We start from the raw sequence: 25,000 nt of genomic DNA, 5'->3' as shown, positions 1-25,000 counted from the left end.
CCCAATACTTTGCACCTGCTGATAGGACAGCCTTCTTAGTGCTTAATCCAAGGTTTGGGTCCCTGACTATCAGGTGGATAACGTCAGCCCGGATTAAACGTTTACCTCCAGCACCCTTACTAGTGACATGGCCACAAGGATAGACATAGAAACAGAAAAATTTCCGATATCTCAGGCTACTGTTCATGAAGTACTAATGACCAGCTTTTCCTTCACCCTTTGTCAGAAAAATTACTCATTGGAAATGAGGACTGAGGGACAAAAAAGGAGAAGCGAGAGTTACTGGAGCTGCCGTTAACACATCCACAGTGCATTATCTACTCTCCATTTAAAAAAAAAAAAAAGGTAAGAAGGACTTATCAATACCTACTTAATATAATTCCGTTGCTCCATTCCTAGTTAAGGACGATATTTGAAAATAGTCTTCCCTCCTATATTATTGTGTGGATATTTTTGGCTTTATCTCCCTCGAGTTAGGATGTTCAAGCATTCTAACTTTACCTTGTAAGTAAAATGCGATAATGGAACTTTTATCAATTTGTGATGTCGGGTTATTTTGTTGATGAGCAGAAATCAGAGGCCTACAGTATTAATGTTGGAATCCCTCAGGAGTCAATCCTGGGCCCAACTCTCTTCCTGATCAACATCAATGATCTCCCAAAACACATTCTTACATCATTCGTTGACATCTATGCTGATGACACTACCATCTATGGCAACACATCAAAGGCCGTAAGTGATCTCTGATTCTCTCTTCTCTGATCTTGAGCATGTGGTACAGTGGGGGAAGAGGTGGCTGGTTACTTTTAATGCATCTAAAACCAAGCTCATATCTTTACATCATCAATGCTCTGGTATCAATTGAAATGGACGGCTCTCATCTTGGGGAGGCTCCATATTTTGACAAGTTTCTGGGCTTGACCTTTACTCCTGACCTGAAATGGAACACGTACATCAAGTCTGTTGCCCAGGTCACTGGAAAAATGGTAGGATCCTTCTACCGCTCCAGAAGATATTTCACTACTGATGCAATTCTCTATCTGTATAAACGTCCAAGGATGGAGTACTGCTGCCACATCTGGGCAGGAGCTGCTAAAAACGGCCTATCCTGCCTTGACAGAGTACAAAATAGACTTCGTGGCTTAGTGGGGGATGCCCTTTTCTCTTCTCTGCAACCTCTCTCCCACAGAAGAGACGTTGCGAGCCTATCTTTGTTTTATCGTTATTTTCATGGCAGGTGCTTGTCCGAGCTCCAATCTCTGATCCCCCCTCGGCAATCTTTTACGAAAAACACCCGTCTAGCTGAAGCCACTGTCAGTAAGTTTCCCCACTCTCTATCTGTGCCTAAATCAAAGCGTAGATTCCACGAACAAGGCTTCTTTCTTAGAAGTGCACGCCAGTGGAACTCTCTTCCGTCTGTCTGTTTCCCACCTGACTACAGCTTGGATGTCTTCAAGTCCAACATAAACAAATTCCTGATGAACCGCCCCCTTAAGTAAGACACTTTATCAAATCTCAAATACTAACGATTACTACGATACTATCCCATTGATTACTGTACACGCAATAACCCTTATCCTCAAGTGGCTTCCGGGCCTTGATAAGTGGTGACCTCCATGTAAAAAAAAAAAAAAGAAACAGAAGAAGAAGAAGAAGAAGAAACAACAACAACAACATCATCATCATCATCGTCATCATGCACTGGAGTTTGTGCCAAAAGTTTGGAATCCAAATGACGGACAAATGGTACCAACATTACCCAGACAGGGTAGTGGAAAATGAGGAGGTTAAGATTCTCTGGGATTTTATGATTCAGTGCGACCGAGAGATAACTCGTAGGAAACCGGATATTTAAGCTGTGAACAACAAAAAAAATGAATGCCAAGTTATTGATGTGGCTTGCCCAAACGACATCAACTTAGTTCCGTAGTTTCTCATTCTTCTATCAGAAATTGAGGATAGAGATTGCTAGATTGTGGAATAAGAAAACTTTCAACATGCCAATAATCATAAATGTGCATGGCTTAATCTCTGATGATTTTATGAAACGGTTAAACTCCTTACATCACTGTACCCCAGAAGTCAGTTCTGCTTTCCATCTAAGAGATTGCTAGATTGTGGAATAAGAAAACTTTCAACGTGCCAATAATCATAAATGTGCATGGCTTAATCCCTGATGATTTTATGAAATGGTTAAACTCCTTACATCACTGTACCCCAGAAGTCAGTTCTGCTCTCCATCTAAGAGATTGCTAGATTGTGGAATAAGAAAACTTTCAATGTGCCAATCATTATAGGTGCGTTTGGATCAATCCCTGATGATTTTATGAAATGGTTGAACTCCTTGGGAATCGGATACAACATCACCGTACTCCAGAAGTCAGTTCTGCTTAGCTCAGCAAACATTCGTCGCCAGGTGCTTTCCATCTAATTAACTTTTTGACCATCCTTACTAGCTTCGGTGTAAAAGCTCGTTGATGAGGAAAAAAAAAAACAAAAAAAACGGTGTCAAACATCACCACACTGTTAAAGTAATGGAGCAATAATAATAATAACAACAACTGGAAAGACGATCAGATCGTTGTACCACTCCAGAAAGTACCTTACTGTCGATGCAAACCTCTACAGGAGTCAAATGTGGCCTAAGATGGAGTACTTTTGCCACATCTGGGGTGGATATCTTTGAAATTTAGTAAGCGATAACCTTTTCGCCCCCCCCCCACCTACTTCCACTTTCTCACAAAAGAGATGTTGCGAGTCTCTTTCTACTCTATCAATACTTTTATGCTAGGTGCTCGACTGAGCTCCAATCTCTGATCCCCCTCTGTAAAACGTTTGCAGCAAATACTCACCAAGCTAAAACAACTGCCAACAACTTCCCTCACTCCCTATCTGTGCCCAAAACTTAAAAATCCCATGAGCAGAGTTGCTTTCCTAAAGCTGTTCATCTGTGGAATTCAATACCGTTTGCCTGCTTCCTGGCTGACTATAACATGGTCGCATTCAAGTCTAATGTGAATAAATTCCTATTGTGTTGTCCATTTAGATAATCTAGCTCTACCCAAGTTCCACCGTGAATGATCTTGTCTCGCCATCTACCTAACACTTAACCATTATCCTTGAGTGGCCTCCAGGTCTTCATAAGTGGTAACCTTTCAAGTAAAAAAAAAAAATATATTGGTTTTACAATTACTACCCTTTCCTGTAGACTCACTATGCATCTGATAAACTCTAGTTTAATTTAATATAAAAATAGAACTGTACAGCTTTCATTTTTCAGACAAAATTTTAGAAAGCTTCCTACTCTTTTTTTTTCAAGCTGCCTGTCTTTGGAATTCTCTTCCTTTTTTTTATTTTTATTTTTTTTTATTATTATTACATTTTCACCCCAAACAAGGCAAATTGCGTCTTTGGTGTAGGGAGCTACTATCAGGGACATAAGCTACTGGGGTACTATGTGGGCAATTGGGCAGTATTATGTCGGTTCATGTCACACTTGACTTTCTGCATGTCAGTACAGTTGGGGAAGCAGGGAGCTGGAATGGAATTCCTGCTTCTTGTCCTCCATCTCTGATTGTAACAGAATGGACCTTAACCTTACATATATGTCATAATCATGTTGCCCCACTGGTTCCTATCAGATCACCGAAGTTAAGCAACATTGACCATTGCACTTTGGGATTTCCTCGCAGGCCCCTGCTCCCTGACTGTACTGACATATCACTGCCCAACTCCCTAAATAGTATCCTTCCAAATCTGGTCCCTTAAGACTAAGTGGCTCTGTGCTCTGTTTGGGGTGAATTGACAAAATTTTTTTTAAAATGTCCGTCTTTGAAATTCTCTTCCTGCTTCTTGTGCCCCCCTCCCCCCAATTGTACTAATGTGTCTTGTTTAGAGTGTACACAAAAAAAAAGAAAGAAAAAAAAGTGAAGTATGCATGGTCCTCCGCGAATGCACAGTGAACAAGGCATAAAAAAATGACTAAGTTCAGCATTTGACCCCCCCCCTTTAACCCCAAAAGTCCCCAAGGCCTTAACATATTTAAATTTCAGTTCAGCACCATACAAAACTGCTAAATAGACATACATAGAAAATTTTAAACAAATATGGTAAAAGAGTCCCCAAAATGGAGTGTTTTTATTAGCCCTAAAAGAGCCCCTGGAGCACACCCAAGAGTTATCGCAAAGTATGGAGACAAACAAAATTATATAGAAATCAGTTAGTTACAAATTTTCAGAAAGTTTTATAAAAATCCAAGGCATCAATTTTTTTTTTTTAATAAACACAAAAGTTTAAATTTAAGCCATTTTAACCCAAAAGGCACCCCTGCGGGGGGGGGGCAACCGGAGTTTTCCCTGGAAAATCCGTTCTGCTACGTTTTTTTTTTTTACTCATATCATGTTTAATGTTTGTGCAAAATTTCAAAAAAAAAATCCAAGAGAAGAGTGCGGACAGGCGAACGAACAAAGGAACAGACAGTTAAGGGTGAATTTACAGGTCCACCCTCCTTTTTATCGGGGGGGGGGGAGGGGGTCAATTAAAGTTTATAAGAACAAGTTGAGCAATAAAATTAAAATGGCACTAGTCAAAGGCACAGGGGGCTTTAATTTATTTCCATGGCGGCCAAGAGGTTAATCCAACCACTTCAGATAAACCGGCTGCAGACTAATGTTCAGCTTTTTGTTTTTTTTAAATACCAACAATAAATCGTTTCTCTCTAACAATAAAACGCAGCATTCCCACCCTATCCACACAAATGACACGGTCATTAAGAAGAGGGAATGATTAATTATGCCTTAATTATAACATTCAATTACTCCCCCTTTCTGACTCCAAGCTCTACTCCTCTCTCTCTCTCTCTCTCTCTCTCTCTCTCTCTCTCTCTCTCTCTCCGCCTCTTCCAAAAGCGTCAGCCATTTTCTTTTTCATGTTTTTTTTTTCCAATCATTCAATCATGTAATTTTATATCCAATATATATAAGTGGCAAAAGTTTGTATTATTTGGATTCATCGGACTACTGCTCTCATCTTGAGTGTGATGATTACAACGTTTTCGGTCGATGTAACCTCCGACCTTCTCCAATTGTACTCTAATCACTAACCATTGTGTTGTCCATTTTGGATAAGCTAGCCCTACTCAAGTTCCGCAGTGACCAGTCTTGTCTCACCATCTACCTAACACTTAACCCTTATCCTTGAGTGGCTTCTGGGGCTTGATAAATGGTGACCTTCCGAGTAAAAAAAAAAAAAAACTACATTGGTTTTACAATTACTACCCTTTCCCGTAGACTCACCATGCGTCTGATAAACTCTAGTTTAATTTAACATAGAAACAGAAATGTGCGGCTTCTGAGTTCAGGCAAAGTTTTGGAAAATGAATGAAATTTGAAAAAAGAAACAAAGAAAAACGAAAAGGACAAGGAAAAAAAGAAACAAAGAAAAAAGAAACAAATAAAAACGAAAAGAACAAGGAAAATAGAAACAAATAAAAACGAAAAGAACAAGGAAAAAAAGAAACAAAGAAAAACGAAAAGAACAAAGAAACAAAGAAAAAGAGAAAAAAGAAACAAAGAAAAACGAAAAGAACAAAGAAACAAAGAAAAAGAGAAAAAAAGAAAAAAAGAAAAGAACAAAGAAACAAAGAAAAAAGAAACAAAGAAAATAGAAACAAATAAAAACGAAAAGAACAAGGAAAAAAAGAAACAAAGAAAAACGAAAAGAACAAAGAAAAAAGAAACAAAAAACGAAAAGCAAAAAAGGAAAACGGTAAAGTAGAAAAAAAAGAAACAAAATAAAAAGAAAATAACAAAAAAAGAAAAATAGAAAAAAAATCATTTCTTTTTGAAGCTAATGTTTTTTTTAATAATGTTTTTTTGTTGTTATTCTTTTTATGATCTCAAATTTGTTCCTTCCTGTCTTCAAGAATTTAGAAAGTTCCGCTCCCTTAATTTACACTTGGTCCCACTTGTCATTTGAAAACCTTCCCCACCCTCCACTGCCATTGACAGCCTTTTGTGAAATACAAAATTAAAAAAAAAACAAACACAAAAACAAAAGAACGAATGTTCATAACATGCGCCTATACAAGAGTTTATTTGAAGAAAATTATATTAACTGAAACTTGATAAACGAAACTGGTATTTCGAACTGAAACTTATCATCATCATCATCGTTATGTAATTTTTATAAGCCGACTTTTAGAAATTGACTTTCAAACTAACCTATCTCTGCACAGGTCTTTATCCTTTTTTCTTAGAAGCTCAGACTTCCACTCAAAGAATATAGAGAGTATTAAAAATCTTTGAAAGTCATATTGCCACCTAAATTCCTGACCAATGGTCATAACCATTGAGAAATCAATGGTAAGTGACTGTTGCGATGATGCAAAATGACTACAACTGACTACAACTTGGATGTCTTCAAGTCCAACGCTAACAAATTCCTAATGAACCGCCCTCTTAAGTAAACACTTCATTAAATCTCCACACTAACGCACTGTACTTGCAATAACCCTTATCCCTGAGTGGCTTCCAGGCCTTGTTAAGTGGTGACCCCCGTGTAAAAAAAAAAGAAAAAAAGATTAGTAATGGTTATCAAAAAAGGTAGAATATTCCAGGGTACATTTCTTTTTTTTTTTCACAGTGGTCACTACTTATAAAGGCCTGGAAGCCACTCAGGGATAAGAGTTATTGCAAGTACAGTACGTTAGTGTGGAGATTTATTGAAGTGTTTACTTGAGGTGGCGGTTCATTAGGAATTTGTTTACGTTGGACTTGAAGACATCCAGATTGTAGTTAGGTGGGAAGCAGGCAGACGGAACAGAGTTCCACAGGCGTGCAGTTCTAAGAAAGAAGCTTTGTTCATGGAATCTACGTTTTGATTTAGGCACAGATAAAGAGTGGGGGAAATTTTTCACAGTGGATTCAGCTAGACGAGTGTTTTTCGTAAAAGATTGGCGAGGGGGGACCAGAGATTGGAGTTCAGACGAGCACCTGCCATTTATTATGACATCATCGGTCAGCATCTGTAAGAAATCACTGATGATGACTTTTGGGAAAATTCCAAGTGAGTAAACAAATTGTTAAATTATTTCTTGTTTGGTCATTACTTTAACTGGAATATTTATAACTAGGGGGGGGGGCCCGGGTGTTTGGAATGAAAAAAAAAAAAAGAAAGAAAGTGGTAGTAGGCAGGCAGGCTCGAACCCATGACGTAAAAGAAGAAAGTGAAAGAAAAACTGAGATCTTACCGCTACGCTACGACACGAGAGGAAGTGAAAAGCGTTCAAATTTATCGATCTCAATCAAAACATTAACTTGCTAAGGGACCTTCGTTTATTTCCTGGATTTTTTTTAAACGAAGGTTATAAAAAAAGAAAACGCGAGTCTTTTAATTTTCAACAAAATTTTGCACTATATATGCTCTGCACCTATTAAATAGACACATTGAGCTTAACTCAAAATGAACGGTGACTGGTTTTTAAAATAACAATCTAAACCCGTTAAACGAAAACGGCATACATTGAAATTAACGATATTTCAAAAACAAACTTTATATGTATATATATATATATATATATATATATATATAGAGAGAGAGAGAGAGAGAGAGATAGAGAGAGAGAGAAAGAGAGATAATAGATTTTGGCATATCAGCAAACCAAAGCATGAAAATCAAAGAGACAGAAAAATGAAAAATACCCGAACCTTCTTGAAGAACTGAAAGGAACACAAAAAAAGTCAATATAATAATGGGTATATATGCTGATGACTCCACACTCTATAGCAGGCACGACAGGAAAACAAATGAACACATATCTAAAGAAATGGCAGAAACACTAGAGGATGACCTCCAATCTGTAGTGGAATGGGGACAAAAATGGATGGTCACGTTCAATGCCGCCAAAACTAAACTAGTTTCATTCAATAATTACAAGAAACCTTCTCTACCACCTATAGCAATGGCCAACGACTCTTTATCTGAGAGTACGTCTTTCAAGCTCCTTGGCCTAACGTTCACAGGAAACATGAGTTGGAACAATTACATCAAGGGCATTGCCAGGGCCGCTGCGAGGAAGGTGGGCTCTCTCTACCGTGCTAGAAAACTACTAACACCCGAAAGTATCCTGTACCTCTATAAGGCCACCATTCGCCCATGTATGGAGTATTGTTGTCATATTTGGGCTGGTGCATCGGCTACTAGTCTCTCGCTCCTTGACAAGGTTCAAAAGAGAGTCGCAAATCTGATAGGCCCTGAACTGGCATCTTAGCTTCAGCCTCTGTCCCATCGACAAAACGTTGCATCCCTCTGCCTGTTCTACAAGTAGTTTAATGGTGAATGCTCTAATGAACTGCAAGCACTTGTGCCCCCACGATGTAAACACCCTCGACAGACCCGACAGGCTGCAAAATCCCACCCCCACACTGTAGAGATCCCTAGATGTAAAAGATCTTTCTACTCCAGTAGTTTCTTCTCCAGAACCGCTGGACTTTAGAATTCCATTCCAGGCCCCTGCTTCCCCAACTGTACTGATGTGCAGAAGTTCAAGTGCAATGTGAACAGACATCCTGCTGCCCAAATCCCTACATAGTGCCCCAGTAGTTGTTGCCCTTGATAGTAGCCCCCTACACCAAAGTGGCAATGTGCCTTGTTTGGGGTGAAAATGTAAAAAAAAAAAAAAAAAAAAAAAAAACTAGCAGGACCTGTGGAAATAACCCTAACCCTAACTCTTTCATATGTAATATATCGATGTTGGCATTCTGTAAATGTTCAGTGTAAATGGAGACGCTCTGATATTATTGTAGCTCTTTTGTTAAAACTGCAAAAGTATTTATCTAAGCTAGCAGGGACGCCTTGCGTAGCCCGGTCATAAAATATATTTTAATTCATGCAGATTTCGTATGTACTATTATGCAGTTGTGATCTCACAAATAAAAAAAATGTATTCATATGACTTGGGTACCAACAACTATAATCGAAACTGAAACCAAAACTTGTGAAGAATTCTTGGTAAAATTATTTATTACAAGAAATGAAAAGTCATAACAATTAAATGACAGTCACTCAGAAGAAAAAACATGTAAGCATGACACATAAAATAAATACCACACACGCTATCGTATTAATATATAGATTATCTGGATTCTTCGGACTACTGTTCTCATCTTGAGTGTTATTTTCACAACGTTTTGGTCGATGTATCCTCCGACCTTCTTCAGGTGTATCTTGTTGAACTCTGGAAATTGGTTGAAATTCTGAATGGAACCCTTTATTTACTTCACGGGATAGCAGCCTAAGTAATTCGCACTTGTATCTTTACAGTTGCCCAATTGATTTTTCCAAGTATTCTACCCCGACTGCGCAAGAACCCATGGCACAAGGGTAAGACTACTTGGAAAACTCAACTGTAAAATTCTCAATATGGGCGACCAAAAAAATGCAACAGAATTCCCAATCCTCATCTTAAAAATTCAGATACGTAATATTTTAATTCTTTAAGAAAAAAAATAAAAAATAAAATAAAATAAAAATCAACCAGAATGCATTTCAGTTTTTATTTTTCAACAAAACGAAGATAAAGATATAAGTAATTCGAAATTGTATTTTAAGTATTGCCCGCATTAAAGATTGAACCCTAAACCTCCTGAACTGAATTTTACCAAATACTTCATCAACTACTGGTGGTATTGGATAAAAGTACTAAGTAAAAAAAAAAAAAAAAAATTAACCAGTATGCATTTCGGTTTCTTATTTTCCAACAAAACGATGAAGACTTGTGTAATGTTTATTACTAAAAACTTGGGCATAATGACAAACGGGCAGGCCAACAAAAGATGGGCAGGGCCCGGGTGTCTTCTGAGAGATGCCAGTCCACATCTAAATAGGGTTTCCTGATGAGTAGGGGTGTGAGTGGGGGGTCTGCTCCATATGCAAGTACTTATGTCTTAATGGTTGCAAGGATTAGAAGGGCTTTCATGTGTGAAACGCCTCAAATAAAAATTTAAAAAAAAAATGGCAAAGTTATAAAAAGAACATGTTTTGACATTTGTTGTTTTGGAAAAAAACCAAACGAACCACATGTGACAGGCGTTAGATGAAGATGCAGATATGAAAATGTTAAGGAATGTGTGTGTGCTTATATATATATATATATATATATATATATATATATATATATATATATACTAGCATGGGTGCCCGGCGTTGCCCGGGTATTTGGAGATGTATGTTGAGCAAAAAAAAAAAAAAAAGAAGTGGTCAATTTTTTAAACTTTGATCCTTATTATGACCTCTTAACATTTATTGTTTTGGGCTCAAATCAAGTTATTAAGTTAGATCCATGTCCAAGGAACCTATATCTAAAATTTCAAACGTTTAGACCCAAAATTGTCGAAGGAGTTTGGTAGAGTTCTCAAAGGTCAAATCGTTCAACTTTGACCCCTTAATCCCCAAATTTCTGGCCGAAAACCGATCACATCGATATTTTCCCAAGTCTCAGTACCCTATATATCAAATTTCGAGTCTGTAGACTTAAAATTGACAGAGTTATTGCGTAGGGAAATGTACACATACAGACACACACACAGACTGACACTTTCACAGATATATATATAACGAGGGTAGATAGAATAGAGTAAATTCAATTCTATAAGAGGAGATAATATTATCGGGATAATATAAAGCCCAACAAATTTCAATGGAGCTTATATAGGTGACAATACGAGTGGAAAATGAAGTCACAAAAACGATATATTGGGATATATAAATGATTCATTTATTTAATGAGGGTATACAATAGAAACCCTATACACCTTTTTACATTACACTTTTTATAGTACGCTCATCATTTATCTTAGAATTCAATAGAGTTCCCAGTAACAACATCAATAATTTTATTAATTTATTTCGTTCCTGATGAATCCCTAGCTAGACGTCACATCCCAATTACTTCTCTACTCTTCTGATGAGAAGCATTAGGCTTCGAAATACCTTGGTATAAAGAGTCCCTTTATCCCCCCCCACTTAATGTATGTATACTCTTATTAAATAAATGAACCATTCTATATTTGCAAATATATAGTTTTTGTGACTTCATTTTCAACTCTTATTTTCTCATATATATATATATATATATATATATATATATACAGTGATGATCATATTTATTGGCACGGTAAAATAAAAGTTAAATTTTGTCTAATAAATTCTAAAAAAGGGATTAAATTAAAGAAAATAACAAAGTATATTATGTATTTTTAACTGGCCTTTCCGATGCAGCAATCGGATTTTAGAAAAAATAAATAACAAAGGAACAACAAACATAATTGCAATTTCTCTACTCTTCTTGGTGTAAAGAGTCCCCTTTATCCCCCAAATAATTGTATGTTTATCCTTATTAAATAAATAAATGACTCATTCTATATTTTTCAATATATATATATATATAGTGTTTGTGAATTCATTTTCGACTTCTATTGTCTCCTATATATATATATATATATATATATATATATATATATATATATATATATATATATAGAGAGAGAGAGAGAGAGAGAGAGAGAGAGAGAATAAATGACAAAAGGTTATATTCCAAAATTCATGATGTTGACCTTCTTATAATTTATTCCATTAATTCAGTTGATTAATACAATTCTTGACAGTATCTGTTTCGTAGCACAAAATCAATCACTTAATTATTATATCAATCAATGAATCTATTATGCCCTTAGCTCATCAGAAGAAATAGCAACAATCAATCCGTCAAAAGGAATTGAAATGTGATTTGACATGATTAAAATCCGAAAATTGGAAGAGAAGCTGCAGTTACCTTTATATTATTCCGTTACGCCATATTGAATATATATATATATATATATATATATATATATATATATATATATAATTTTTTTTTTTAATGGAGAGTAGAAAACGCATTGTGGATGCGTTATTGGCAGCTCCCGTTACTCTCGCTTCTCTTTATTTGTCCCTCAGTCCTCATTTTTAATGAGTGATTTTTCTGACAAAGGGAGAATAAAAAGCTGTTTTCTAGGTTGGCAGTATTTTGCGTGAACAGCCGCCAGGGATGTCGGAAATTTTCTATCCTTGTAGCCATGTCACTAGTAAGGGTGCTGCAGGTAAACATTTTATCTGGGCTAACGTTATCCGCCTGATAGTCAGGGACCCAAACCTTAGATTAACCACTAAGGAGGCTGTCCTATCAGCAGTTGCAAAGTACTGGGGCTGCTGTATTGCCATTTAGTGAATGGATTCTGGACCATGCAGTAGCTTTTGGTGGGGCCTCTTGATGCCATATTAGTGGGTAATTGTTACGGCTTTACCTTTTCATGTGCTACAAAAAAAAAAAATTCTTCATTTCTATTTCTCTCTTACTTTCCCTCTCTGCCCTGCTTCAGGCATGTCTGTTGACCACAAATCCCAAAACACGATCATGAAAAGTCTCAATAAAAAACACAAGATTAAACTCGGATCTCCAACTTCTAACGTAGACCTCCACTACCAGGTCTCCTTCTCTAATATCAGGGGTCTACGTTCTAACCTTCCAGAGGTTGAAACCCAATTACAGGAGACTAAACCAGACATATTATTTCTAAGTGAAACTGGCATTGGACAGACCATTTTCCTAGATGAGTTCGTAATTAAAGGATACTCTAATTTAACTTCCAAATCTGACCCACAAGATCGCCATGGGCATGGAATATGTGCCGATATAAAAGATGGTAGAGACATCTCCAGAGAAGATCCTAACTTACCCTATATGTGCTTCCGGGTTGCACTTGCTCAAACTACTGCTCTCTATCACCCCCACAACAGCGGAGTCACTATCTTTAAAAGCATAGCTGAGAAAATTGACCACGCCCTATCTGCTTATCCTTCAGCTAATATTTGTCTGTGGAGACTTCAATGTTCACAATGTGGAATGGTTAACTCACTCAAACAAGACCGATGATGAGGGGAGGTTCTGTCATGATTTCTCCATTGCTTATGACCTCACTCAGATTGTTCACGAACCCACCCGTGTTCCCGATTCTGATGGCCAGTATGCAAGTCTCCGAGACCTCTTTCTCACAACTTGCCCTGAACTGTGTTCAGCTTCTGTTCTGTCTCCACTTGGATCTTCCAACCACTCAGTTGTATCAGTTAAGATAAAACTGAAATGATGTACCTCTCCATCGTACAGTATATCGATACTCTATGGCTGACTGGGATAGCTTCCGCACATTTACATCAGATCTACCTCTGCGTTCCATGTTTAAAAAGGATGTGTCCTCTATAGTATCAGACCTGACAGAATGGTTAATTGTAGGTATAGACCGTTTCATACCCTCGAAAAAATTCTAGAAAAAAACTAAAAACCAGCGGCTTGGTTCCCACCAGTTTTGGCAAATAGCAAACAGAATCCTCACACAGAAGCGTGTGCTCTATCCCAACTCTCATAAATGGACCTGAGTTAATCTCGTCAGCATCAGATAAAGCCAAACTCTTTGCCAAGAACTTTGCAGCTAATTCTAACCTTTGCGACCAAGGCTGCCAACCTCCAATATTTCCTCCTGTATCAGAAAACATGCTATGTGATATACAAATATCTGTACGTGATGTTGCCAAGCTAATCAAAAACCTTGATTCCAGTAAAGCAACCGGCCCTGACGGTATTCCAATTATAGACTCAAAAGACTTCAACCAGAACTTGCACCCATCCTTACAAAACTGTTTAGACGTTGTCTTAAGGAGAATTACTTCCCATCACCCTGGAAACTCTCATCAGTATGCCCCGTATTTAAGAATTCAGGTGATTGGTCATCTTCCTCACAGTACAGGCCAACAAGTCTCCTGTGCATCATGAGTAAGTTGCTGAAATCTGTTAAATAGAGAAGTAATCAACCATCTCAGAAAAAATAACCTTCTTAGTGACACGCAATATGGTTTCTGTTCTGTTAGATTTACAGCAGATGTTCTTACAGTTATATCGCATAGGATTAGCGAATCTCTTGACGGAGGCTACCTTTCTAGGGTAATTGCTCTTGACATATCAAAGGCCTTTGATACGGTATGGCATAAAGGTTTACTTCACAAGATCTCCAGCTATGGTATAGCTGGAAATGTTTTCTCAATTATTAAATCATTTCTCTCTGATGGGTTCATAAGAGTAGTGGTTGATGGGCAGAAATCAGATGCTCTTAGTATTAATGCTGGAGTCCCTCAAGGGTTCATCCTGGGCCCTACTCTCTTCCTGATCTATATTAATGATCTTCCAAATCACATCCTTACATCATTCGTAAACAGCTATGCTGATGACACTACTATCTATGGTAGCACATCTAAGACCGTAAACGTAAAGTTCTCTTTGATTCTCTCTCCTCTGATCTTGAGTAAGTGGTACAATGGGGAAAGAGGATGCTTGTTACTTTTAATGCATCTAAAACCAAGCTTTTATCTTTACATCATCAACGTTCTGATCCCCATCTGGCATCAATTGAAATGAATGGCTCTCATCTTGAGGAGGCCTCATGTTTTGACAGGCTTCTGGGCTTGACCTTTACTCCTGATCTTAAATGGAACACATACATTAAATCCGTTGCCAAGGCCGCTGGAAAAATGATGGGATCCTTCTATCGATCCAGTAGATATCTCACTTCTGATGCAATTCTCTATCTATATAAGAGCCAGGTACATCCAAGGATGGAATACTGTTGCCACATCTGGGCAGGAGCTGCTAAAAAGGACTTATCCTGCCTTGATAGAGTTCAAAATAGACTTCGTAGCCTTGTGGGGGATGCCCTTTTCTCTTCCCTGCAACCTCTTTCTCACAGAAGAGATGTTGCAAGTTTGTCTCTGCTTTATCGTTATTTTCATGGCAGGTGCTCGGCTGAGCTCCATTCTATGGTCACCCGTCTAGTAGAAAACACTATCACTAGTTTCCCCCACTCTCTTTCTGTGCCTAAACCTAAGCATAGATTCCATGAGCAAAGCTTCTTTCTTAGAACTGCACGCCTGTGGAATTGTCTTCCGTTTTTCTGCTTTCCAGCTGATTACAATATGGTTGTCTTCAAGTCTAACGTAAACAAGTTTTTGATGAGCCGTTCCATATAAGTCAACAAATTTACCGAATCTCCATTACTAACGGTTACTATATTGTCCAATTTCTACTGTACACTCTTTAATCCTTATCCTCAAGTGGCCTCTTGGCCTTGATAAGTGGTGATGCCTATGTAAATATATATATATTAGGTACGTGCAAAATGAATGCCGCTGCTCAAACTGTTTAAACATTTTGACCCCTCCCTTTACTTAAAAATTCACCAAAAATCAGGAAATTAACGAATTTGGATGAAATTTTCAGTATTTATCAAATAATGATCACGGAGTATATTGAACGGATTATTTTCATTTAAATCTTTGTGAAAATGTATTATTTTGTTTAAACAAAAAAAATCGTTAGTAAAGTTATGATTTTCTGTCATAAAAAAAAAAAAATGAATGAATTTATTTTTGTTTTTTTTTATGAAAATAGAGCAGCGTAACATGCAACAATTAAAAAAAAAATATCCTTTAATTTTCGCAGGAACATTACGAAAAATGCCCCTAAAGTCCGTTTTAACGAATTCGATATAACTCGAAAAATTAATTTCTCGAAATACTGATATTATCATTGAGTTAGCATTGTTTATTTAATGTTTTCACACAAAAAAAATTATAATAGCAAAAAAAATTTTTTTTTTTTTTTAAATTACAGGTTTCGCATAATTTTTATACATATAAGATTTTAATATTTTCCTTGCTTAAATGAATGTGAAACTTTCGGCGTAACATAATTATATAATATTGAACAATAATAAAAAAAAAAATTTTAATTTAAAAACAGGAACATAGAACAATAAATTAAAAAATGGTAAAAATGGTACAAGCGTTCAGGATAGGAATGTACGGATGCACATCTGGGGGGGGGGAAGAAAACTAGCACCCCCCCCCTTTAATTACATGACGTCATTTTTCAATCTTTCGAATGGGCTTCCATATATTCCGTGTTTGTAAAACTTCCGTTTATAGCAATTTTTTTACAAACAAGGTGTTTTTTTTTTTTATTATTTAATTCATTGCGTTAGGACTTGACTTCACTAATTATCTTTAAAATAGACCTAGAAAACCAATATTTATCTTTGAAAGGATTTTTACAATGAATTTATTTAACTTCAAAAATTTAGCTGGATTGGTTAGCTCGCCGTGAAAACATTTTTTATAACTTTTTTTTCTTCACGTGTACAAATATCTTTTTTACTTTTGGAAATTAAGTTTAGTCCTTAATCTTTCAAAGACAATCAAAAAGTTATCAGAAACTTACAAAAAATTATGATAAATCGGCTTTCAAAACTAGCCCCACCCCTATCTTTATACGCCCATTTTTGTCTGTACCTAGTCTATATTTATATATGTGTGTGTGTGTGTGTGTGTGTGTATTTGGATTCTTAATCTGGCAAGGGGATGTGATGCGTATAGTGCGTTAGTGTTAAGTTCATGCTGGCATGCCTTCTCGCTTCCAGTGAACACCACTGGCTAACCTCACGGCGAAAAGGGAGCAGCTATGCATAAGTCTTCCTTACCAATACATAGCCTCTCCATCATCAAGACTCCTACAGTGCCTCCACGTTGGCCACACATGGTAACTGGGTGTCTTGCAGCCCCAGGCTAAACTTGTAGAAGATCTTGAAGTAGTAGGGGACCCCAGAGGTAGTGTGTTATGGCTCACCAATGTGTGGACACACCTTGGCACACTACCAACCCCTACCCCACTGTCTTGTGGGTGCCCTTGGTTGGTCGAAGACTAGGGGAACCGACCCCAAAATCAAACACCACTGCCTTTTTCTTAAAAGCCTATGAAACCTCATCTAGAAAGAAAAGGCGTAGTAGCAGACACGATAGGGTGACTGTTTACCTCACTGAGATTACTTTCGGCCAGAAGCTGCAGCCTCCTCTGCTGCCAGTCGTAATTTTCAAGGTGTTGTGGCACCGTCCACCTGAAAAACTCACCCTTATCCTCTTTTAGTTTCGGAAATGATGGAGTTTGAAAATATGGAGACAGACAGGCAGACATAGTGAGTTTTATATATTAGAGTTTTATTATTATTATTAGCCCCTTTACATGAAGTGGTTTCATACCTGTCTGAAGCAACTCCCATAAAAAAAAAAAATAATTCTGCCCAATTTCAATGATCCATACTAATTTTCAAGGTGTTGTGGCACCGTCCACCTGAAAAACTCACTCTTATCCTTGGGTGGCTTTGGGGTCTTAATAAGCAGTAACACATTTTTCCATTATAAAATCTATTTTCCACGTCAACGTAAAATGTAAACGTCCGTACAATTTTCGTTTGGGTTTGGCTAGTCTCATGTTTTTCGTTTAAGCAGTGCCAAATACCCCACTTTTCTAAAACAGTTAATCTATTCCAGCAACCATCAAGATAAAATCTGACTGAAAAAAAAAGTGGAGTCAAAAATAGATGTAAACGTTTATATATATATATATATATATATATATATATATATATATATATATAAAACAATATAAAGGAAAATCCGTGCCAATCCAAGAATGTGAAGAATTATTTGATAGAATGACACTTTTTTATTTTGGACCATCCGGACTACTGTCCTCATCTTGCGCATTAATTCACACAACGTTTTGTCTAATGTAACCTCTGACCTTCTCGCTCCTCTTAACCGTGTAGAGCTATTTCTATCTTGATAAGCTTACTTTGTTAAAGATATTTTCCTTATGAGCCTCATTTGATATTTAATAATAATAATCTCTATATAAATATAGATGAAAGTAGAAATATGTGTGTGTGAGGACACTTCTCAACCTATATACTCAACGAATTTTTGATCTACGGACTTGAAATTTGGTATATAGGATATTCAGGCATGTGGAAAACGTTTTAATCGATTTTCATCTGGCAAAAAATGGCAGCTAACAGGTCAAAATTGAAAAATTGGTACTTTGGGTGGGTCATTGGGTTTTTATCTGTTTGCTGTTTCATGAACGCATGTGTGTGAATCATTCGCATGACAGATCTTTTTTTTTTTTTTTTGATCTACGGACTTGAAATCTATAATATAAATCTACGGACTTGAAATCTGTAATATAAATCTCAATCGTGAATGCATGTATGTATGGATGAGGTATCGTTAGGGATCAGCAGGGTAAGTGATGTCTTTGAAAAGTTGGACAGGCGTTTGTGAAGCTGTCATTGGATCTCGCTGCCAACAAAGATCGTGGTCGATGCCGTATTCGTTCTCTCTGCTCTTCTCTATGTCTGTGAGACTTGGACAACATACAGGAAGCATTTGATACGTCTCGAGCCGTTTCACCAGATGTGCCTACGGCAAATCTTAGGTGTGGGTTGGCAAATGTATGTCAGTGATGTGGAGGTGCTTGAACGGACCCAATGTCTAAGCATTGGAGCTCACGTTATCAAACATAGACTGAGATGGAGTGGACATGTGGTGAGGATGTTAGACAGTCGACTTCCCAAACAACTCCTTTATGGCGAGCTCGCCGAGGGAAGACGTCTGGCTCAAAAGCCTAAAATGAGATTCAAAGATTGTTTGAAGTCCACCTTAAAAAAATGAGAGTCTTGCTTTGGAACCTGGAGAGTGGAGAAGGACCTTGCGGGGAGGTGTGGGCAAGTTTGAGGCAGATTGAACCCAGTATGAGCGGCTGAAACGTGATATCCGGAAAGTGAGGGTGAAAGGAGCAGTGGATGGGCGGGGGCGCCAAATTGGTCTGGAGTGTGAGGTGTGCGGAAGATTATGTCTGAGCAGAGCTGGGCTGATGAGCCACAAGATTACTCATCGGTGCAGTGGGCCACAAAGCAGTCTTGAGTTGCCAGATCTAACCTGTGTCAACTGCGAGCGGACGTACAAAACAAGTGGTTTGAAGCGGCATTTGATTATACATAGAAGTGACTATCAAGAACGCGCTGATAGTGGCACACGTCTCACAATGTGTGCCAAAGAATGCCAGAGTTTGGCAGGGCTTAAAAGCCACCTCGTGCGGCCCATTACTGAATGTTTTCCTGTTTCTGTATATCTTCTTTTTTTTTTTTTGTGCTATATCAAGTAATGGCAATGTTCAAAAACGAATTTGCTGCTATCATGTATGTTTGTATGTATGTATGTTTGTATATATGTATGTTTGTATATATGTATGTTTATATGTATGTTTGTATATATGTATGTATGTATGTATGCTTGTTTGTTTGTTTGTTTGTATGCTTGTATGTTTGTGTGTATGTATGTATGTATGTATGTATGTATGTATGCCTGCCAAAAACTTTTGACAGACGCAACAAATCCTAATGAGATCGGTATCGTTTTGAAGCTCGACGTCTCGAACGACAAATATCGAAAAATTGGCCAAAAACATTATTTCCTTCACCCTCAACTGGCCAGAAGAAGGGTCGGTTTTTGTGTTGCCAGTTTTGCAAGTCACTGTATAGGTTGAATTGACCACGCTTAATTTCAATGTTTGGAACTTCCGGTCGGGCGATGTAGACATCGGCAAAGAGCTGATCATTTTTCCTTAACCTTTTTTTCCCCTTTGCGTTACAGGTTCGAGCCTACCACTAATTTTTATAAATTTCTTTTTACACCTCTGCCTATTGTTATTTTGAACCCCCTCCTGCTACTACCGGTCCTGGATATGACCTTAAACTATATTCAGTGGTGAGGCCCCAGCTTGCGGGCTTTGGGGAGTGTGGAGCCACCCTTTAATTGCCATTGCTCCCAGGTCCACTCTGACCCGGAGTGGTAGTACCTGTTAGGGTCCCAACTATGGGTTAAATAGAAACCGACTTGAAAACAAACATATTCTATTAAAACATTTTTCTTCAAAATCACTAGATTCGGCATTAAATAACCTGAAAAGGGTTGATATGCCGTAAAACAAAAACAACCAAACAACCTGCTACTACCACTTTTTTTTATGGATTCAGAGATTGGGCAAAGAGTCGGAGTCAGAGTCAGAGATTGGGCAAAGAGTTGGAGTCAGACTCAGCAGAATGTAAGAACTCACAGTTTGATTAAAAAAATTTATATAGGTTAGTACATTCAGGGAAGCAGAAAACAGGGAGGGAATTTCTGAAGTCTAACAGTTAGAGGAAAAAAAAAAACGTTAGAGTAAAAGACATCTAATGACCGCAACGGTAAAAGGTATTTTTATGTCAGGTTAGTCGGGAAATATGTACATGGAGAAAATTTAACAGTAAACAAAACTTATTACGCTACCTTTCGTCAGATCCTCTTCTATATTCTTTTTTCCGTCCTTCGGGTATTTTCTGTTCCTCAGCTTTAGCAAAAACTTCCGCGATATCGCTATCTTCACCGCTAAGAGTCTCAATCGAAGATTCTTGCTTAAGTATTCCTCGGAGATTATCTTGATTTTCCTTTGAGTCGGCACGTTTCAAGACGCTCCTTTCTGGCTCCTTTTTTAAGTCGAAGCTACTTTCCTTCTTCAGGATCCCTCGCGGTTCCGGCTCATTTTTATCCCAGCTGCTATCCTTTTTCAAGACGCTCTTTGGCTCAGATGTCTTCGGTGCAGTTGTGGAGACGTCTGGCTCCGATACTTTCAAGATTCCCTTCGGCTCCAAGTCCAGTTGCTTTGACAACCTCCTGGGTTCGGGCTCGGAGCTTTTAAGAATGCTTCTTGTCTCACTCTCAGGCTTCACCTGCTCGCCAGAATCTTGTTTCAGGATGCTGGGACCCGGCTCTCTATCTTTACGCTCCCCTTCATTCTTTAGGATGGACTTGATTTCGCGATCCGGACTATCGCGGCCAGACTCAGATTTCAAAATGCTCTTCACTTGCTGCGGATCTTTCTGGTAGTCAGCCATCTTTAAAATACCTGAAAAAATAAAAAATATACAAAGAAAATTATATGAGAAAACAATTCATTATAAATAATAGGTAAGATACACCAAAAAGGCGTATATATTTATTATTTATTTGAGGTAAACAGTTATATTTGGTCGCTGCAAACAGCCATCTGTTTCAGTTAATGAGACTTCGTCAGGCAACACTGAACCATTTGATGCTATAGAAAAAGAAAAAAGAAAATATAAAGCAACAAATGGTTCAAGGTTGCCTGACGAAGTCTCATTGACTGAAACAGATAGCTGCTTGTAGCAACCAAATGTAACTGTTTACCTTTGAATAAGTAATAAAAAATATTTTGCTCTTGTTATCGAGCACTATCTAACAACCTCGTTGTATTCATTAGTCCCTACTTTTGAATATATCAAGCCTGGAGATATATATATATATATATATATTGTTCATGATGGGACGATTCCAATATATTTCCCGATTCTGATACAATTACCGATTCCGATTCTTTATAAGTCTCTAAATATTTAACTATAAAAGTGTTATTTTTCCCCCGATTACTGTAAAAATGCATCATAAATGTGCTTATATTTTCTCAAACGTAAAAACACGCGTGAGGGGGTGATCTAGAGATTTTAGTTTTACTGGAAATTTAAAATCAATAAATATTTATTTATTTTTTTTTTTTGTATGTTTATTTTTTTTTACACGGTGGTCACCACTTATCAAGGCCCAGAAGCCACTCAGGGATAAGGGTTATTGCAAGTACAGTATGTTAGTGTGGAGATTTAATGAAGTGTCTACTTAAGGGGGCGGTTCATCAGGAATTTGTTTACGTTGAGCTTGAAGACATCCAGGTTGTAGTCAGGTGGGAAGCAGGCAGACGGAACAGAGTTCCACAGGCGTGCAGTTCTAAGAAAGAAGCTTTGTTCATGGAATCTACGTTTTGATTTAGGCACAGATAAAGAGTGGGGAAAATTTTTGACAGTGGATTCAGCTAGACGAGTGTTTTTCGTAAAAGATTGGCGAGGGGGGACCAGAGATTGGAGCTCAGACGAGCACCTGCCATTTATTATGACTAATAGCTGTGGAAGATTTTTCTTTAATCAAAATCAAATTAAAAAGATAATTAAAGGAATCGATTTTGGCATCGAAAAATATGCTCAAATTATTCCGATTCTGATATCCCAAAATGCGCCAATTTTTCAGATTCCCGATTCTGATTAATCGTCCCAACACTAATATATATATATATATATAAGTGAGAATGTGAGGACACTTCTAAGCCTATATGCTCAACGAATTTTAAATCTACCGACTTGAAATTCGGTATATAGGTTATTAAGACATGCGAAAAACTCTTTAATCTGTTTCCATCCGGGGGGGGGGGGGCTGCGAAGAGGTCAAAATTGAAAAACTGATATGTGGGAGGGGTAGGATTTGTATCTCTTTGCTGTTTCACGTTTATGTTATATATAAGTCGGTTTGAAAACACTTTTTTAAGAGTGTGTCATGCTGATCGAATGGTGATTGTACTGGACTCACTGTCTTTCGGGTTTGGGTTTGATCTCAGTATTTTTTTTTATTTACTTACAAGAAGTGAACGGTTTAGAAAAAAACATAATACTCACAAATACATATCTCAGTTTCTGTACAAATTAAAATATAATATTTAATGTGTATTTTAGAGCCAGGCAACCCTGGGCAGTCTGTCAGTATATATATATATATATATATATATATATATATATATATATAAATAAAAGTGAGAATGTATGTGTGTGTTTGAGGACACCTCTCAAACTATATACTCAACGAATGTTTGAACTACAGACTTGAAAATTTGGTAGACAGGGTACTGAGACATGTGGAAAACTTTTTAATCAGTTTTCATCCAGAAAAATGGGCTGCTAAGGCATCAAAATTGAAAAATTGGTACATAGGATGGGGGGGGGCTCATTGAATTTTTATGGATTTGTTAATTGTTTCACGAATGAGCAAACGTTCACATGGCAGCTTTCTTATGTTAAGAATAAGTAGGTTTGAAAATACTTTTAAAAGATTGTGGCAAGCTGGCCTAATGGTTATCATACTTGACTCACTGTCTTTAGGTTTTGGTTTTGATCTTAGCTTGAGTATTTTTAAAAAAATTTTTTACGTACAAGGAGTACACAAAACAAAATACTCGCATGCACATTTCTCTGCTTCTTTCCGTTTTTTTTTCCTTTTTTTTTTTTTTTTAAGAATTTAACATTATGGTTCATCTAGTCTAATCTATAAAGCTCTGTCTGTCTGTCTCCATATTTTCAAACTCTATCTCCTCCGAAACTAAAAGTTGTAGAGCGGCGCAAGGGGCCTCAAATGATTGGATTTTTTATGAACCATTCTTTTAATGATCTTTAGCCGGTTAAAATAATTTTTAAGGGGTCAAAAGTGATCAAAATTTAAAAAAAATCGTTATACATTTTGTACGTTCATCTTAGTTTAGTTTTAATCAGTTCATATGCGTGTCACATTCGTACAGTGGTAACGTCACCAGCTTTGAATGCTTTTGGTTTCGATTCTAACTGATGGCACTCAAATATTTTTTTTTTTTTTTACTTTTGAAATCACGACCCTATAATAATATATATGAAATTTGGACAAATTAAAATATCATATTTAAACGTAATTTACAACCAAGCAAAGCCGGATGCCCCCCCCCCCGCTAGTAAAAATATATACATATATATATGTATATACATAAAAGTAATTTTGTCTATCTGTCTGTGTGAGGAACAGTCTCTACGAAACTATCAATTTTTGGTTTACAGATTTGAAACTTGATATATAGGGTATTCAGACATGTGGAACAAATTTGATTTGTTTTTTTGTAGTTGGTAAAGATACAAGTTGATAAATACGAAATCTGCATAGATTAAAAAATTATATTTAAACATATTTTACGTCTTGAAAACGCCAAGAGATGTGCTAGTCCCTCTCTTTCTCTCTCTCTCTATGTATATATATATATATATATACTAGCAAAAGTACCCGTCGTTGACTGGGTTCAAAAACAGCCTACAAAAAATGGACTCTGATTTATGAAAGTATGATAGGTTATGAAAAGGAAGGGTTGTAAAGAGATAGCTTCGAATTTGGGGGTATCAAAACCAAAGCAAAATATGATGAAAGTAAAAAAAAAATAGATAAACCCCATAATTTATTATACCATACCTGTTCACACTGAAACACTTATCACAATATTCTGTGGATCTATATTAAAAAACCTTGTTAAACTTTTTGACATATTTCCATTCTATGGAGATCAGGCGCGAACGAACACCCCATAATTTTATTATACCATATTTCTTGAAACTGAAAAATAATTATCAAAGTATACTTACGCAGATAGATATGAAAAGTCTTTATTAAAGTTTGTGCCTATTTCCATTCTATGGAGGCCAGGCGCGAACGCTGACCCCACAATTTTATTATACCATCCCTATTTAAGTTAAAATATCCTTATCAAAGTATTCTTATGTACATTTATATCAAAAACACTTGTAAACGTTTTTTTTTTAAATTTTTTATTTCCATACTTTGTGGACCAGGCGCGAACGCAGACCCCACAATTTTAATGAACCACTGTTCTGCCGGATCAAACATACCCATTCCTGTGTCTCAATACATCTTCTATCATTATATGGAATCAGTTTTTTAAAATAGTCAACCATATAGGAGCATATTCGTGACACACACATACACACACAGACATTCAGCTTTATATTATATATATATATATATATATATATATATATATATACATGGAGAGGATCTGTACGTAGCCTGACCCCTAATTTTATAAGTTTTGATATTTGATCTGATTAATAGTTAGCCCCGATTTAAGGAATTAGGTGCACTGGCGTGGAAATAGATCATATTGAAAAGTTGTGTGAATGACACCACTATACCCCCCCCCCCCGCTTTTTTTTAATCATTGGTGCCACAGAATTATAAATGGGTTTACAAGATATCTTGGGATTTTCAGGGGGAGGGGGAAAGGGGTCTTCCTGCACTTCCCTTGAGGTTACAGAGAAAGTTAAAAAAAAAAAATGAC

General features: G+C 37.0%; 1 protein-coding gene across 12 annotated transcripts in view; it reads right to left on the bottom strand.

The window, feature by feature from the left end:
* The window catches only part of LOC145268612 (uncharacterized), a 746,770-nt gene that overhangs the window by 235,438 nt on the left and 486,332 nt on the right, over nucleotides 1–25,000 (bottom strand). For all 12 annotated transcript variants that reach the window (XM_080124076.1, XM_080124069.1, XM_080124074.1 and 9 more), the window contains one exon: nucleotides 20,305–20,920. In XM_080124076.1, coding sequence (XP_079980202.1) covers nucleotides 20,305–20,920 — 616 coding nt within the window. The remainder of the gene's footprint in view (nucleotides 1–20,304; nucleotides 20,921–25,000) is intronic.

Source organism: Euprymna scolopes, chromosome 44 (genome assembly GCF_053919585.1).
Source record: "Euprymna scolopes isolate OS-2025 chromosome 44, ASM5391958v1, whole genome shotgun sequence".
Classification (NCBI taxonomy): Eukaryota; Metazoa; Mollusca; class Cephalopoda; order Sepiida; family Sepiolidae; genus Euprymna; species Euprymna scolopes.
The sequence above is the reverse complement of the archived record's forward strand: the minus strand, read 5'-3'. Positions and strand labels throughout refer to the sequence as shown.